Below are 16,244 nucleotides of genomic sequence, written 5' to 3' on the forward strand. Positions count from 1 at the left end.
AGGGGGCGGAGCTGGACCGGGGACCCGGGGAGGTAGGGAGGGGTCGAACAGGGAAAAGGCCAGGGGCCGAGGGCCAGGAGTAGCGGAGCTGAGGGGTGAGACCCGGCCCGCGGAGGTCACGAGTCCGCGAGGTGGGGTCTGGGGCCGCCGCGCGGTGTGGCGAGGTTCTGCCGAGGTCCAGAGATCGCGGGCCGCGTCCGGGGCCAGGAGCCGGGCGGGGGGTGGGGGGTGGGGGCCATCGGGACTGGGGCGGGGCCGGGGCTTAGGGCCAGGGGCCGGGGGCCGAGTGCCGGGGGCGGGGCCGGGGGCGGCAGGATTGCGGGCCTGGACTCTGGGCTCCCCGCGCGGGTGGCTCCGGGTCCAGACAGCAGAGGCGGCGCCATGGGCTGCTGTTCCGGCCGCTGCACGCTCATCGTCCTCTGCACTTTCCAGCTGGTGAGTGGCGGCCTCTCCTCGGACCGCGCAGTCCCAGCGCGCTAGGGGATCCGGGCTCTGACCCTGCCCCAAGCCCAGCCCGCCGGGTCCGCGCCAGCCTGGGGAGCTCCGCGCAGGGGATGGCTGGGACCCGCCGGCTCCTACAGCAGAACTTCGCCGCCGCTACGGGGGCGGGGGGACGTGGGAAGCCAGTGCCCTAGGCGCGACCCCTCCGGCCCCGACTGCCAGCCCTGCGCGTCCCGCTGTGTGTGCACGCGCGGGGGCGGCCGCAGTGTTCCCAGCAGCAGGGACAGGTGCCGGGGAGAGGCTGGAAGTGGCCCGCGCGGAACAAAAGCCTTCGGGCGGGGCGCCTGGATGCTGCTCTCGCCCGCGCCTTGCGTGGGGACTCAACAAGTCCCGTGGGCGCGGCGCGGTCAGGGAGGAGCGCTGCTGCGCGAGCGGTCCGCGCGTGTCAGGAAAGGCGTGTGTGGCTCCCAGGGCGCACGCAAGTAGCGCGTGCGAGTGTTCCCTTTCCCAAGCTAGCGCCAGGCCCCGAGTGAGCAGCGGAGTTCCCTTTCTGAGGCCTGACAGCCCATAGGGTGGGGGGTGCTTGGGAGATGGGGAGTGTGTGTGTGTGGGTGTGTGTTGGGGGGGGTGAGCCTGGCCCTGCCCTCCCCTGGTGTCCCCCAAGCTGGAGGAGGGTTCCCCCCAGAGAGATGGAGAGAGGAGAGGGGCGTTGGAGCCAGTGACCAGGCCTGCATTTGAGTGTCTTTTGTGTAGGGGATTAGCTGGGCCGCTGGACACAGAGCTTTGTGGAGAACTTGGCCATCTTGGCCAAGTTTCCACTTCGCTCTCGGAGCTCCAAGCTGCTAGGTCATACCCGTTCCCAGAGCCCGCTGCCTTGGGGGAGGGGCTGATACAGGACTGGGCCCCTGGGTCTCTGGTCTTCAAAAGGAAGTGCGGCTTTGTTGAGGCCTCACTGCCTTTGCTCTGGCTCAGCTGGGCCGGGCGGGAGTCCAGGAGGACAGAGGGGCTGCTTCAGAGAAGCTGTGAGCAGAAAGTCCTCTTGCACTCACCGCAGGGGTTGCCGTCCTGCCCTTTGCCTGGGGGCAGGGCTTGCCATCGGGGCTGGCAGGCGGCTGAGATACACTGCCCAGTGTGTCCCACCTGGAGGAAGCTGCCAGAGTTTCCCTGTGGGGCAGGCTCTGCTGTGGAAGCCTGAGGGGTGGGGTGACGGGGAGCATGGAGGGAGGGGGGCGATCTCCAGGTTTTGTGCGATGAGGCTGGGAGAGGCCCTACCCTACAAAAGGCTAGGAGGCCGAACAACTGTTCCATGGGCAGTAAGGGCTATTGCAAACCTTGTCTTTAGGTGGGAGTGTCCCTCAGGGCCAGGAACCCCCTTAGGAGGTGGTGTCGGGACATCAGGAAGCAGCGCTTTGGGGGGTGCTGTGACTGTGGTTTGGTTTCCATGTGTTGAGATTGGTGTGTGGGAGACACTTGGGGTGCACGAGTGGGCTGGGATTCCAGGCAGGAGAAGTGGATGTACTGGGTGAGGGGTGTGGCCTCTGGGCTCAGAGGGGTCAAGTCTGGTAATGTTGCCTGTTTAACCTCTGAAGTGGACAGCGGATAGAGGACAGACAGGCGGCCCCCCACACGCCCCTGGAAATCTGGCTGCAGCTAAGGGGGAGGGGTTATCTTGGCTTAGGGCTGCAGGGTTCCCTGGGCCAGGGGCTTCTGGCAGACTCTTAGTCTCAGCCAGGCGAGCCCGAGGGCCTGGCCAGAGCTGTGTCCCCACAAGGCCAGCAGGGAGCTATGAAAAGCCTTTTGTCCTGGCCATCCCCTGTCCCTCCTTTGCCTGGTGGAGGGGATGGCAGAGTAAGACAAGGTCTGACGTCACCCACCACTCTGGTCACTGTGTGGGGGGTGGGGGGCCCTAGGAGGAAGCCGAGGGGGCGTCCTGTGGCTTTTCTTTTCTCTTCTGACAAGCGTGAGAGTTTCCTCGTTACCCAGCTACGGGACAAAGGCCCGAGCATGTCTTCCCAGAGCCATCTCTGAAGAACAGCATGACCATTGCCTGCTCTGAGCCCGCCGAGCATCGAGGCGCTTTCCCTAGTTGTGCCCTACCATGGTGACAGGAAGGGGCGAGGACTTAGCGAAGGGTTTGGAGAGCGGCGGCGCTCATCTCCCCGCCTGGACGATGGCCACAGCCTGAGCCTTCTGGTGTCTTGGCTCAGAAACGGAAAAGACAGAAAGACGCCCCCACACAGACTGCTCGTGCTGGCCACCCTGCTCAGGCTGCAGGCCCGCCCTTCTGGGAGCAGCCCCTGGAGACCACCCTCAGATTTAACCATTAACAAGGGCGCACAAGTCACTCGTCCCATCCAGGCCGTGAGCCCACTCTGCTGGGTGCACTGGGTTCTAGGGGTAAAATCAGGCAGAATTCAAATAGCCAGGAGTGTCTGAGATTCCCCACGGCCTCTTGGCCGGCCCTGGTTGTCCTGGGAAACGGTGGGCCTCGCTCCAGCCTCTCAAGAGAGAGCAAGGCCACCACCTCCTAGCTGCAGTCACAGCCTCAGGCGGACTTGTCTAGAGGAACCCATGGCAAGCCTGCGGGCAGGACGAGCTGTGACATGAGGGAAAGTGGCTCAGAGCCTGGGGGTCTCACCCGTGGGCAATTTCTCCATGCCATGCATGCAGGCCTGCTCCCACTCCCCGTGCCCAGCTGTCTCCTAGGGCTGACCCCAATCCCTGAAGGACATGGTTGGAACGTCCCCCTGCACAAGACCTCCTGGAAACAGCCGCCACCGCCTTGGGGCCATCCACGATGACCTTGACAATGCCCAGGACAGACCCATAGCAGCTGTTTCTGGGGGCTGGTCGGGGTCCCACAAGGGCTCCAGGACACAGGTCAAGAGCAAGCAGAGGGGCGCTGAGGTGGGGAAGGGCCGGGTGCCCTTCTGGCTGAGGTCAGGGCATCTGTGACCAGCAGGCCCAGGGATCCCAGGGAAATCCACGAAGGCTCACCCTGCTGGACTCTGTCCCCAGTCACAGTGCTGGGGGGCCCTGTGGGATGTGGAGGCTGCTCCTGGGTGCCCCATCCTTCCTCCACCCTGTGTCCCAGCTCTGCCCACTCTAGGTTTCAGCTGTCCAATCTCGGGGAGGGGTGTGTGATGACCAGCTGTGAGAAGACTCTCATTTCTGCCTATAATGCCTGGTGGCTGCTTGGAGGGGCCCCTCCCTCCCCTACCTTTCAGAGCCCTCCCTCCCCTACCTTTCAGAGCCCTCCCCCAGTCCCAGAGCTCAGCAGGTGACCCACCGCCCACCCACCAGAGGTCACTCAGGGTCAGGCAGGCCTCTAGCTCTCCCAGTGCTGACAGAGCACTGGGTGCACCGTGGGCCCTGAGTGAAATCGTGGAATGCAGCCATAGGCCCCCGGGAGCCACGCTGCCTGGAGGCTGTCCTCCCTCCACAGCTCTTTCCAGGATGTGACAGGTCCCTTCCAGCCCTCGCTGGATGCAGAGGATTCCGCCGTATTTTTTCCCGGTGTTTCCTCTACACCAGCATGTGTGATGGGCCTGGCCCACAAACACGATGAATGAATGAATGAGTGAACAAATGCTGTCTGGAGTCATGACAGCTCAGAACCAGTCGGTCTCCCTACATATAAAACATCAAGTTCCTTAGGCATCTGGTTCCTCCAATTGGTCCTCTGTCGGCCGTTCCTATGGGGTTGGCATCTACAGAGCTGGAGGGGTGAGAATGGCCTCCAAGTGCAGGAACAGCCTTGCCTGCCGCCCCCCCTTGTTCCCAAAGCACAAGAGAGAGCCCAGCAAACCGAGGCTGTGCTGTGTGCTCTTCCTGTCCTGCGTTTGTTGTGTGGCCCTCCACCGCCGTACTTCCAGCAGCCCCCGCCCCACCCCAGTTCTCTTTCTTCAGATGAAGGAGGAGCTGGGGGTGAGGGTTTCTCCAGCAGGACCTTTCAAAGCAGAAGGAACACCGAGCGGAGAGGTGTCGGGGCCATTGGACTTGTCTGGGGATTTCTGCTGGAAGAGCCAGGACCGCAGCAGGCCCTCGAGGGGTGATGAGGCAGGAGGTCCTCGTGGCTCTGCTACCCCTCACACGCTGCCCCTGCCCTAGGTCACTGCCCTGGAGCGCCAGGTGTTTGACTTCCTGGGCTACCAGTGGGCGCCCATCTTGGCCACGTTCACCCACATCGTCATGGTCATCCTGGGGCTCTTTGGCACCATCCAGTACCGGCCTCGTTACATCGTGCTGGTGAGTCCTCTGCGCTGCGAGGTTTGCTGCAGGCAATTGGGCTGGCTGGCCAGCATGGGGCCCTCCAGTAGCATATTGCCCTAGAAACCACCAGAACACCCAGAAGCTAGGAGTTTAGCTGCATACCATCTTCCCAGACCACCAGGCTCAAACCTTTCCACAACCCAGACATCTAGAATTCTGACCTGGAAACTGAGGCGCAGAGCAGGTGCCCAAGCCCAGGGCAGGACTGGACCCTGGGGCGCCCCAGCCCAGGCCCCTACATGCTGCCATCCTGCCCCTGCAGAAGTTTGAATGACGTCCAGCAAGTTTTGCTCTGGTCAGTGCAGCAGAGGAAGATAACCAGTCCTGACTGGGGTTTGTAGCAAACTTCTCCAGTAGTGGGCATTTCAGGCCTATGGGCCACAGTCTCCGCCGTGGCACAGATACAGCCGTAAGCAGTAGAGGACAAGCGGGCGTGCTGTGTCCAGGAAGACTACCACAGCTGGCACCCTGCAGCCTCCCACTCCTGCCTGGTAGCTCTCTGGGGTGCTTTTTTAGGGAGATTTCAGGGAGTCGGGCCACTCTGCAGTCAGACCACACATGCCCTTTCTTCTCATTCGTCCACCGTGGATGAGCCATAAGCATCTCTGGACCAGGACAAGGAGCAAGGAAAGGGTCCCCGAAAGTTGGCTGTTTCTGGTGGCCCCATCTCCTGGGCACCCCTCTGAAGCAGAAAGCAGAAGCCCTGTCACACTCTTGGCGTAGTGGAAAGGTTCCACAGCTGAGACCTGGAGTGGCTCCGCCTGCCCCTACAGGCGCTCAGTGGTCTCCTCTGAGGGCTAAAGCAGGGTGCCCCCCCCCAACAAGTTCCCCGGCTGTGCCCCGCCTTTGTCTCCCTAGTATGCTGTGTGGGCGGCCATCTGGGTCACATGGAACATCTTCATCATCTGCTTCTACCTTGAAGTGGGGGGCCTCTCGAAGGTGAGTGAAGTGGAGGGAGACGCATGTAAATGGAGGGGGCCTGGCCACTGTGGGCATTGCATGCATTCGGTCACCTGTCCCCCACACACAGAGGCGGGGATGGGTCTGCTCATGGCTCTGTCCCTGGCGCCCAGAACAATCCTGACCCACAGCAGTGACTCAGTGAAGGTCTGGGGAATGACCAGTGATGTGATGGATGGATGAGGGGCTGTGGCACCAGGGAAGGCTTCCTGGAGGAGGGGGCCTCAGAGCCTGGGCAGCACCTGGAAAGAGAGTAAGGGCTGGGGGCCAGGGAGCAGAAAGACCAGCCCTAGAAGAGGTGTGCAGGCAGGAATACCACCTTGGGGGACCAGGCCAGGCAGAGCAACGCTACCCTCCTGCCCTCTGGACTGCTCTACTCTTTCAAACACTGATGAAGTCCACTGGTCCCTCCTGCAGTAGGGGCGGGATAGGGTATGAGGGGGTGGGGCGACCACATCCAAGCCCTGTTTCACCAAGAGTGTCCTTGGTGAACAAATTCTGCCTGAGCGGCTATTGAGGGCACTTTGCACATAGCATTTTTTTTCATCCTTGTATGAAGCTCAGAGGTAGGATTTCAAAGAGCCAGGAGTGGGGCTGGGGTTTGGCTCCAGGTGCCAGGCGTGGTAGTCAGCAGAGCTGACTGGCCCCTAATTCATGGGGCCACACCTGGGCCAGACACATGTAACACACACAAAATGGGAGCATTGGCCCGAAACATGAAGGAGGAGCTTAGGGCACCTGAGAACGCACTGTTGGGGGTCTGTCCTGGGCAGGGATGCCTTCCCAGAGGAGGGGGTGTGAGCTGAGGGCTGAGGGCAAGCAAAGCCAGGCATGGCTATCTGGGGAGCAGCTAGAAGGGCTTTGGTGCCCCTGCCTCTCATGGCTGGAGCCCAAGGGGTCCCCGGACGGGAGAGGCAGAAGGGCAGGGCACCCCTCGCCTTTCTCAGGGAGCCCTCGCTGGGCTGTGGTGAGTGGGGGCTGGTGGAGTCCCTAGTGCTAACCTGGTCCCACCCCTTTTCCCCCAGGACAGCGAGCTCCTGACCTTCAACCTCTCCCGGCACCGCTCCTGGTGGCGTGAGCATGGCCCCGGCTGTCAACGAGAGGAGCCAGTGGCCGGCTTCCAGCCCTCCGGTGGCCAGGCCCTGGTGCCGGGCGTCAGCTGCGTTCTGGAGCACAGCTATGTGGAAGCCCTGCACAGCGCCCTGCAGATTCTGGTGGCTGTGAGTGTGGGGGAGGAGTGTGAAGTGCCAGGGGAGGGGATTCACCCAGAGGGCCGTGCCGTCCTCTGCCAGGGCATGGCGTCCTTCCTTACCCATCGTTGCCTGACGGGTTAAGGACTCACACCTCTACTCCCTGCCTGTGTGTCCTGAGCCATCAGAGCCTCAGTGTCCTGCACTGTAAACCGGGCTCGGGTCCCACTGTGACCCCAAGGGCAGCATGAGGCTGAGACAAGGACAGAACCTGATTGTACTCATGATGTTGTGGGGTCGGGGATACTGGGGCTCCTGCAGTCTGCCCCCTCCCAGCCCTGGAGGCAGTGTGTGTCGGGGAGGAACCCCAAGAATTCCACCCGGCCAAGCACCCAGTGCTGGGAGAGTGGGGACTGCAGGCCATGCAGGTATCTGGAGAGCTCCATGGAGCTGCAGCGGGGCCTGGGAGGATGGACAGGAGGTTGGCTGTGGGAAGGCAGAGGTGTGGTGAGTGGGGCATCTTTCCCCAGCACCCTCTCCCTAGGAAGAGCAGGGCTGCAGGAGGCGTTTTCAGCACCACGGCCAGCTCCCGGGCCCCAGGCTCCTTCCGCGGCAGGGGGCGCCCTCCCCTCCAGGCCCACGCAGTTTGGGAAGGCTTCTCAAGTTTGTGCTTCAATAGCGAGGAGACAGTCCTGCCCCTCAGAAGGAGGGGGGCCATGAAGAATAGGGGGCACAAACCTGATCTTTCCAGCATGTCTGGCAGCCCTGGTTGAGTCAGGGCTGGTCCCCTCATTCACATCAAAGAAGGCAGTTCCCTGACGGTGGTAGATGCCATGCTCCGCAGTAACTCATCGCGTGGTTAGTGTCGCACACGTCACGTGAGTGTAAAGGGGTCAGGCCGTGGGCAGTGCAAGCCCTGCCGCATCTCAGCTGGAGCCCTTTCTCCCTGGAGGCCTGGTGCCCCGAGGTCCTGGGGGGTTTAATGCAGGCCTGCCCTCTTTCCCCTGAAGTCTGAGCATCTCCAGTGAGGGGCCTCTGCCCTCAGGGCTTGGTGATCTCCTGGCTCACTTGTCCAGTGGTCAGCACTCACACCCTGGAGGCCCTACTGGGGAAGTCAGACACTTGTTGGGCCATGTCTCGCGATGACGCTCCTCCAGCTCACCTGGTGTCCTGACCCTGGCCTCTCGGTGTCTTTCAGCTGGTGGCCTTCGTCTATGCCTGCTACGTGGTCAGTGTTTTCACCGAGGAAGAAGACAGTTGTAAGTGTGTGGCCAGCAGGCTCCCTCCGAAGCCCATTAGAGACCCGGCCCTGCCCTGCCAGGCAGTGGGGGAGGGAGCGGGGAGCAGAGGGCCAGCCTCGGGGTAGTGTCTCCAAGATCTCCTGCCCTGCTGTGGGCAACCTGAGACCCCTCCCCTTAGATGGGTCCCCATGCCCACAGGCATCCTGGCCTGAGCAGAGAGGGGGATGGTCCAGCCCCCTGAAAAGAGATAAGGAGGGGTCCCAGGCTGTGGGCATCAGGGGTCAGCTCACCCCAAGACCTGCAGGTTTACAGGCTCCCATACTGCAGGGCTGGCTCCCACAGCCCCCACAGCTGCTGCAGGTGGCAGGCTGAGCCCTCAGACCTACGGGGAACGGGCCACTCTGCCTCCTCGCAGCTGAGAACTGGGCCATGCTGGCTGGGCTTCCCCCCAGGCCCTCAGTACTGGCCTGGACTCATCTGACAGCATTTTCACTTGCCCTCCACTGTGAGCCCCTTTCAACTTCCTCTGATATGCAGCATCAGCTCAGCCGCCCTCACAGGCCCCGACTGTGGTCTCAAGGACAAAGCCAGGGTGGCAGGGGCTGGGCACACCCATGGGCAGACCCTCCCCTGGGGTCTGAATCAAAGTAGACTTCAGAGCCTCTGTCCCAGGGCTCAGGTGGCTCTGGGGTGGGCAGTCCATTTGTTCAAGTGGCATCCTGGGGCTAAGAGAGCAGGCTCATTCCCAGACCAGCCCCCAGCTCCCCTCAGCCGTCGGCCTGTGTGGCCACCCGACCATCTCTCAGGGCACAGCTGGCAGGGAGGAAACAAAAGAGCTTCATGTGTTGGTCACATTAAAACATTCTAGGACGGGAGCCAGCCTGGGGGTTCAGAAACGCATTTGTTTTGCCCAGAAAGCCCCTGCTACCCACTAGCTGTGCAGACTGCTCCAAGGGGTGGGTGAGTGATGTGTTTGAACACGACAGGGGCGTGACTGGGAGAGCCTGCAGGGCATGGTGCAGCCCACCAACCTTCAGGCTCAGAGGATCCGAGCTCCCCAGGCCACAGCCTCTGGCTGAGCGTGCCAGCGTCCATTGAAACATTTCAGCCTGGAAGTCACTTGCATTATGCATCACCCAGAGAGCTCTGTCTCCAGGTCTGAGTCAGCCTGGGGTGGTGTCACCCTCCCGGGGTCCCCCTCTACTTGCTCCTGCCCCTGCCATCACTGCATGAGTGTCTGTGTTCTCCATCTGCCATCTTTTCTATTGTTTGGGTTTTGTTTTATTTGGGTCTTGATTTTTTTCAGTTGATTTCATTGGTGGATTTGATCCATTTCCTCTCTACCATGTTACTGAAAAGCCTTCCAGCCTCTTGTTCAAGCAGGCGTACTTGTAAGTATGGGCAGCAGAGCCTGCCCCCAGCTGGGCCTGGCCAGTCAGGTCAGCACAGCCACGAGGCTTCTCTCCTTAGGCAGCTTCACCAGGCATCTGCCTATCTGTCCATCCATCCATCGTCCATCTGTCCCCCACTTTTCTGAGATCTGTTCCATGCATCTCTGGGCTGGGGACAGGGGTGCAGAGGTGCTGGGGCTTGGCCCCCACACCCTGGAGCTCGGAGCCCAGCAGAGACTATGGGAGTTGGATCTAAGCGGGTTTTGTACGAGGAGGCTGGGGGGGCTGCCACCTCCCAGCCAGGCAACATCTCACTGTGGCAGGAAGTTTGGGTGTTGTTTTCCTACCTCTGGAGAAAGAGACTTCTCTCATGAAGAGCAGTGTCCACGCCCTGCACACACCAGGCTGGGGGGAAGGGTGCCTAGGCCTCTGCCACCAGCCCTGCCCCATGTGTGAGCCTGAAATTTGGGGTCAGAATTTGTGGCTGGTGGTCGTCTCAGTAGAGCTGTACTTCTATTGTCCTAGCCGTGCCTTAAAGATAAGCCTGCCCTTTAGGACCTCACCTGCCGTCATCTCCTGGGGACCCTGGCCCTCTGGCCAGCCCCCCAGCCTTTCTACCCTATAAGTGAAGGCCCACCATCACCAGAGGTAGTAGGCATCCAGCATCTCTAACAGGGAGAGGCCTCCCCCAGGCTCGCGAACCAGGGCAGGGTACATGGGGGCACATGGCACTCTGAAAGAGTACACTGGGCTGGACAGGGCTCCGGATTTCCCTCCAGCCGTGGAGTCCCCCCACCCCCGCTCAAATCCCACCGAGAGGTCTGAGGACAGGCCTGATCTGCCCAGGTGGAAACCCCAGCCCCTCACCCCTTAGCCAAAGCCCCCCCCAACCTTGGATTTTGTCCCATTTGCATTTGGATCTCTCCAGGGGAAGAGGGCATAGCATCCCTGATGATTGCAGCCTGCCTGAACCTTCTTTCTGCCCAGATCAGCTCCTCTGGGGCTCTCTGACCCCTGTACACCCCCTTTGCCCCTGCAGGCCTGCGTAAGTGAGGAAGCACCAGTCCTGCTCCTGCCTCCAGCCTCTGACCCATGTGGATGGCGAGGGGCTCCAGGCAGTGGGACTCACCGGGCCTCCCTGCTCCTGGGGCCTTGCAAGTGGCCAGAGCTCCTGCACCAGGTCAAGCAAGTGGACACCGGCTGGAGGAGCCAGCCAGCACCAGGCCAAGATGGCTGCAACTTCAAAAGAGTTTGTAATTGCATTTTTCTAAAAAAAAAAAAAAAAAAGACCAAGGAAAACCTCATCTCCTGTGTCCAGCAGCTCTGGGACCACGCTTGGTCCACAGCAGGCCTGGGACTGTTGTCCAAGGAGCCCCTTCCTCAGGTGCCGGTCCTGGGCTGCATACACTGCTGAGGGGAGGGGCTGGCCACAGGGTCACAGAGACCGGAGACAAGAAAGTGACCCCACCTCGAAGGTCAGTGGGAGCCCATGTGCCCCCACGAGGGGGTCCTGATTAAACACTGCTCACACTGCTGAGTTGTCGCCAGGCACAGCCCCCCACCCCACCCCAGGTGCTTTTCAGCTGATGGAGCCCTGTGTGGAGGGCTGGGCTGGGCCAGGAGCCCAGCCCCTTCTTCCCGCAGGGCCAGGCACTTCCTTCTGATGGCCCTGGAACTGTTCCCAAGAGGTGACTTGGGCAACTAGTGATGCTACAGCATCCCGAAGGGACCAAGTAGGTACTAAGCCATCTTCCCTAAAAGGCCAGGCTTAGTGGGGATTACAGGTTCAGCCTCAGAAGTGGCCTTCCCAAGTGGATTCTAAGACTCCTTAAAGAGACGGGGAGGGAAGGGGGTGTCCTCGAATGTGAGGAAGCATTTGGGGAAATGGCCTGGAGTGGGCTGACTGGATGGTGCCCTGCTGGTGAGGAGAGGCAGGGAGGGGGTTGGGACAGACGCTTTTGGAGGCAGGGTGGTGGGGGTGGGGGTTGGGCTGGCGGCTCTGGAACACAGGCTGCTAGCACCATCAGTAAAACCTAGCACTTTATTATGAATCTTCAAAAGCATCCAAACAGGTAAAAGCACCCCACCCCCACGCCAAGCCGCCGCAGCTCTGTCGTCCACCCTGGGCTGTGGGTCAGGAATCAGGCAGTCAGTGTGTGTCCAAAAGACAGGCTGAGACGGGCAGGCGCCCACACAGAGGCCACACTTGTAGCACCTGGGGGAGGACACGGATGAAGCAGCAGCTCCCAGGCCTTGGGCAGGGACCCTGAGCCCCAGCTGGTTTCCTTCCCTGCCACGTCTAGTCCTGGAGGATTCGTGGGGTGACCATGGGGCACGCAGGCCCTTGAAAACCCTGAGAAGGCCAGGCTCCTGCCCTCCTGCTGTGATAACCCAATTCACACCCACACCGCCCACAGCCTGGGCTCCCAAACCCTTTCTCATAAGCAGGCCCCACCCCCCCACACACCTGTGTATTTTCCACACACCTCCAATGCCATCGTCCCCTTGGCATGGCTGCAGCCCTGGGTGCCCAGCTGGACAGGAGGCATTGCCCCGACCATGAGGAAGATCAAGGTGGAGATGTGCCCCCCAGGTGTGGTTTAATGTGCCCACACCAAATGTTAGTGGCCCCAGGGAGCCGTGCTGAGAAGGCTCCAAGCAAGAAGCTAAGGGGGTAACGGGCTTGCTGGGCACATGTGCCAGGGCTGCGGTGGAAGAAGTGCCGCCCCCTGCCATCACGGGTCCCTACAGCGCCGGGCCAGCCCCAGGACTGCAGTGTCCACGCAAGCCTGGCCTCCCTGTCCAGGCCCATCTGACATCTCAGAAACACCCGTGTCAGGCCAGGCTGGGACCTGCCTGCAGGTAGTGCTGTGGCCAAATGCTTACTTGGCCCAGCAAGGAAGCTGTGCTCACCTGGCTTAGGACAGGAAGGTGCGCACGCAGCTGCGGATGGGGGCCCTGCAGACGGGGCACTGCTGCAGGTGGGGGGCACACTCGGCACAGACCAGGTGGCCGCAGGGCACGAAGACAATGCACACAGTGCGGTCCAGGCACACCTTGCAGGTCCGTTCCTCCCGCAAGCGCTGAAGCTGCTCCTCCGCGTCCCGGACTCCTGGGGGCTCAAAACCTTCAGATACCTGTGGGCCGGGGCTCCACCTGGCTCCTCTAAGACGGAGGGCCTATGACACTGCCACACACCCTGTTCACCCTCTGTACTGGGCCGATGGGGAAGGTGGGCTGGGGCCCACACAGTGTCTGGCATCAACCAGCCCCAGGAGCGCCCACCCCTCCCACCCCAGGACGCAGAAGAGCCAGCCCCACCCCCAGCTGGGTCCTGCCCTCACCTGGCTCCCTGCCACCCTCTGACCTGGTCTCTCTTCTGGGCATGGGCAGCTCAGGGCCCGGGTGGACAGGAGCTGTGGGAAATTAGGAGTAGACTTGAGACCTAGACCCCCGGGGGAGAGTGAGGCTAGGCCCAGAGACAGAGCCGGCCCCCGCGAGGTCCACTTCCGACAGAGGCGGCAGTACCCGCCCACACTCCTGACACCTTTCCTCTCTCAGTTTTCAGAATGCCCGCAGCCCCCTCTGCACAATGCTGTACCCGTCCAGCCTCTCCTGCAGTAGCCACACGTGCTGTGTCTGCCGGGCACTGTGGTGCAGAGGGGGCTGTGCCCAGAAGCAATGAGCAGGACAGGAAGCAGGAGGGCGGCGGGCACTGAGCTCAGGGCGGAGGCACCTCTGACCCCGCCGCCCAGCCCTCCTCCTCTTCCTGGAGCAGGTCGGCCGCCAGCTGTGACGTGGACGTAATGGTGGCACTGCCCGGTAGCACCTCCACTGCACCTGACCCCAACCACACCCATTGGGAGAGCTACCCACACCGCTGGGCACCAGCAGCACGCAGACCACCCCAACCAGGCGACCCCTGGCATCTGCAAAGCAAGGGGCGGCTGGGGCCCGGGGGTCATGGGACAGAGCCACCACTGTGGTCAGTCACGAGGGCCACCTCAGCACAAGAGGCCTCTGTTGCCATCACGGCGGCTCCATCAGCGTCCGTGACATGGAAGTGCAGCGAAGAATCAGACCCTCTCGAGAGGGGCTCTGTTCCCAGAGGTGTTGCCAAGCGGGAAAAGCAGTAAACGGCCAGCAAAGCCACCACAGACAGAGCCCAGTGCCAAGAGCTGTTCCCAGGCGTCCCATGGACCCTATTTAATCACAGATGGTCTTGGCACTATCCCCACCTGACAACTCAGGGCATGTGGCTCAGAGAGCAAAAGCTCCTTTCCCTAGAGTTGGAGAGAAGAGCCAGGATCTGAACCCTGGAGCCCCTCGGCCCCCCACCCCACAAGGCCCGGGCCTGGGGAGCCGAGCTCAGAGCAGCTGGCTCCCCTGTGGACTCATGACTACAGACAGGTCGGCTCTTGGGCTGTGGCTGGTGGCCACCCCAGCAGAGGACACCTGGTGCACTCCTCTCCGTGTTCATGTCATCTGCACTGGGACTGGCTATGTCCACGCTGCAGGGCACTGCTTTGGCCTCAGCTGGAGCCCTGGACACACACACGTGCACACTCACACACACACACACACACGTACACACACACATGCACACACACACACACGGCCTACATGCAGCCCCCGTGAAACTAGCCCAGGCAGCACCCTCACACCCGGCCCAGCAGCCTTCACTCTCCCTGCTGTCCAGCGTCAGGGGGACACCCAATGGCATCAGCCACAGTACAGGCTGCAGGTGCCCAAGAGAGCAGAGCACGGGCCACGGCTCACCTGAGGGGGTGCTGGGAGTTGTGTCTCCTGGTTCTTCCCATGGATCCTGGAAGGAGTCAGAGAACATCTATGCCCTGAGTAGATGGAGGAGCAGGGGTGGGAGGGATCCCCCCACCCGAACTCCACAGCCATAAACAGTGGCAGGACTCACCCAGGAGCCGAGCAGGTGGCAATAAGTCTCCTGGATGCTGCAAACAAAGTCCCTTCCTTTTGTCCGGAGCAGGAATTCACACCTGAAGAAAGTGAGTTCAGAAGCCCCGTGGGCGTGGGCTGCCAGAGAAGCACCTCCCAGTCAAGTTCAAGCCCTGGGAAGACCCTGGGCCGAGGCTCTGCCTTCTGCCCCCCAGTTGTCTGGGGCTCCCTGAGTGGTGGGCACTTGCTGAGAAGGCTATTTTGGAAGAAACCTCTTTTGAGCATCAAGGAAGAAACAGCGAAAGTGCTGTCCCCAGAGGGGCCCCCGTCCCTGAGACCAGACACCCCCAGGACAGTGGAGTCCCACAGGGCCCTTACCTGGGGAACCACTTGGCGTGCTGAGCCCAGGGCTCATCCCCTTGCTCCCAGCTCTGTAGACCCCCGTAGCAGAAGAAGCACCTCACCTTGTCCTGTTGGCCTGGAGGGAGCAGAGATACCGGCCCTGCCCATACCCAGCTGCTCCCGCTAGGCAAGGTATGTCCCCCAGGCTGGAGACAGGGGCTCCCAGATGGCTTTCCTTAAGGGGCGGGGGCTTGCTGAGGTCAATCGAGAGCCTTGGGGCTCTCACTGGACTCTGTCAGCTACCTTGCCCAGCGTTCTTCTCAGATTTCACGCATACCCATTTTCTCAAGTGTGAAATGGGGATAACGATGCCTGGACACTAGCCAGGATTGAGAACATTCGTAAAAGGACTGGAGTGAGCATTCACATCGTTCACAGGTGGGCGGGGGGGGGTGGGCAAGCCCCGGGGCCTGGAGCATCAGGTAACCTTGGCACTTCAGGGGACAGAAGTACCCCTCCCCCATCGCCTCTACCCAGCTGCCACCTCCCCAGGATAGTTTCCCAGTGATGGAGAGAAGGGAAGACTGACTGCCAAGCTCAAACCTCCATTGTGGTGGGGGCCCCCCCCCCATCCCCTGGTGGCCCTCACCTCCACTTCACTCCCCACCACCTACAGGTTTGTCACCTGGTGCAGACTGCAGGTGATGGCTGCTACAGGCAAATCCCGCCACCAGACCTCTGAGCGCCTGTCCCTGGACCCCTAGGGGACCCATAGACGTTCCTCCTCCCGGCTGCAACTGTCGCACCACTGACCACCGTGCCAGGGCCCAACTGTCTTGTGTGTCCTGGCCCCTCCCCAAGTGCACTCATCACAGTCTGGAGCACGTGCCCTAGAGAGACTCCAGGGCTGGGGGCAGGTGTGAGGGGCTGTGGGAGCTCTGCCCCCATCTTCATCAGGCCTGGACCCTCCCTGCCGTGGGGGTTGGGCTCCCTCAGTCCAAAAGGGCCCTGACTGGCACCCAGGCCCACAGGACTCACCAGTGTGGAAGAAGCCTGCGGCAGCCAGCAGCTCGGCCCGCACCACGGCAGTCAGTGGCCAGTCACAGAAGGAGGCCAGTCGCAGCTCATGGGAGCCCATCTCGGGGAAGGCAGGCCTTGCGGATGGGGCAGCCCCGGCCCTCCCCAGCTCTTCCTCCTCCATCAGGGGCTGGCGCTGGCCCAGGAGCTGCCCGTCCATGTAGCCCCGGCCTCCCCAGGATGGGACAGTCGCATTACCCCGGCCCAGGACATGGCCGCACGGAGCGTGGGGTACACAGTGCCCCCGTGTGGGGCTGCCTCTGGCTGCCCAGCGACTCAGCTCTGGACCCCAGCCCCAGCACTGGGTCGTGTCCTTGGGCTCCATGGAGGAAACACCTGCCCTGACCAGTTCCACTGCGGTGGTGAGGCCCCTGGACAGCCAGTCCTGGAATGTGCCCACCCAGCATGCCTCAGAGCTC

At 61.8% G+C, this 16,244-nt stretch overlaps 2 protein-coding genes across 8 annotated transcripts; one reads left to right on the forward strand and one right to left on the reverse strand.

The window, feature by feature from the left end:
- Positions 1-10,765, forward strand: NKAIN4 (sodium/potassium transporting ATPase interacting 4). 5 transcript variants are annotated; one of them, XM_033094313.1, is made up of 7 exons: positions 1-131; positions 4,552-4,689; positions 5,572-5,652; positions 6,699-6,893; positions 8,062-8,122; positions 9,411-9,495; positions 10,535-10,765. In XM_033094313.1, exons 2-7 carry the CDS (start codon positions 4,633-4,635, stop codon positions 10,542-10,544), a joined length of 489 nt encoding a protein of 162 aa, XP_032950204.1. In that variant the 5' UTR covers positions 1-131; positions 4,552-4,632; the 3' UTR covers positions 10,545-10,765. The 5 variants fall into 5 exon arrangements, with proteins under 5 accessions (XP_032950204.1, XP_032950207.1, XP_032950202.1 ...); XM_033094316.1 differs by having other exon boundaries at positions 1-95; XM_033094311.1 differs by lacking the exon at positions 1-131 and adding an exon at positions 264-435 and having other exon boundaries at positions 10,535-10,764.
- An 832-nt stretch (positions 10,766-11,597) lies between these two features.
- Positions 11,598-16,244, reverse strand: BIRC7 (baculoviral IAP repeat containing 7). 3 transcript variants are annotated; one of them, XM_033095233.1, is made up of 7 exons: positions 15,787-16,244; positions 14,785-14,884; positions 14,426-14,507; positions 14,275-14,320; positions 12,840-12,911; positions 12,409-12,607; positions 11,598-11,710 (listed from the first exon to the last, which is right to left on the reverse strand). In XM_033095233.1, the coding sequence occupies exons 1-6, from the start codon at positions 16,148-16,150 to the stop codon at positions 12,414-12,416; spliced, it is 858 nt and encodes a 285-aa protein (XP_032951124.1). In that variant the 5' UTR covers positions 16,151-16,244; the 3' UTR covers positions 11,598-11,710; positions 12,409-12,413. The 3 variants fall into 3 exon arrangements, with proteins under 3 accessions (XP_032951124.1, XP_032951123.1, XP_032951122.1); XM_033095232.1 differs by having other exon boundaries at positions 14,275-14,341; XM_033095231.1 differs by lacking the exon at positions 14,275-14,320.

This window comes from Rhinolophus ferrumequinum, chromosome 23 (genome assembly GCF_004115265.2).
Source record: "Rhinolophus ferrumequinum isolate MPI-CBG mRhiFer1 chromosome 23, mRhiFer1_v1.p, whole genome shotgun sequence".
NCBI classification, from domain to species: Eukaryota; Metazoa; Chordata; class Mammalia; order Chiroptera; family Rhinolophidae; genus Rhinolophus; species Rhinolophus ferrumequinum.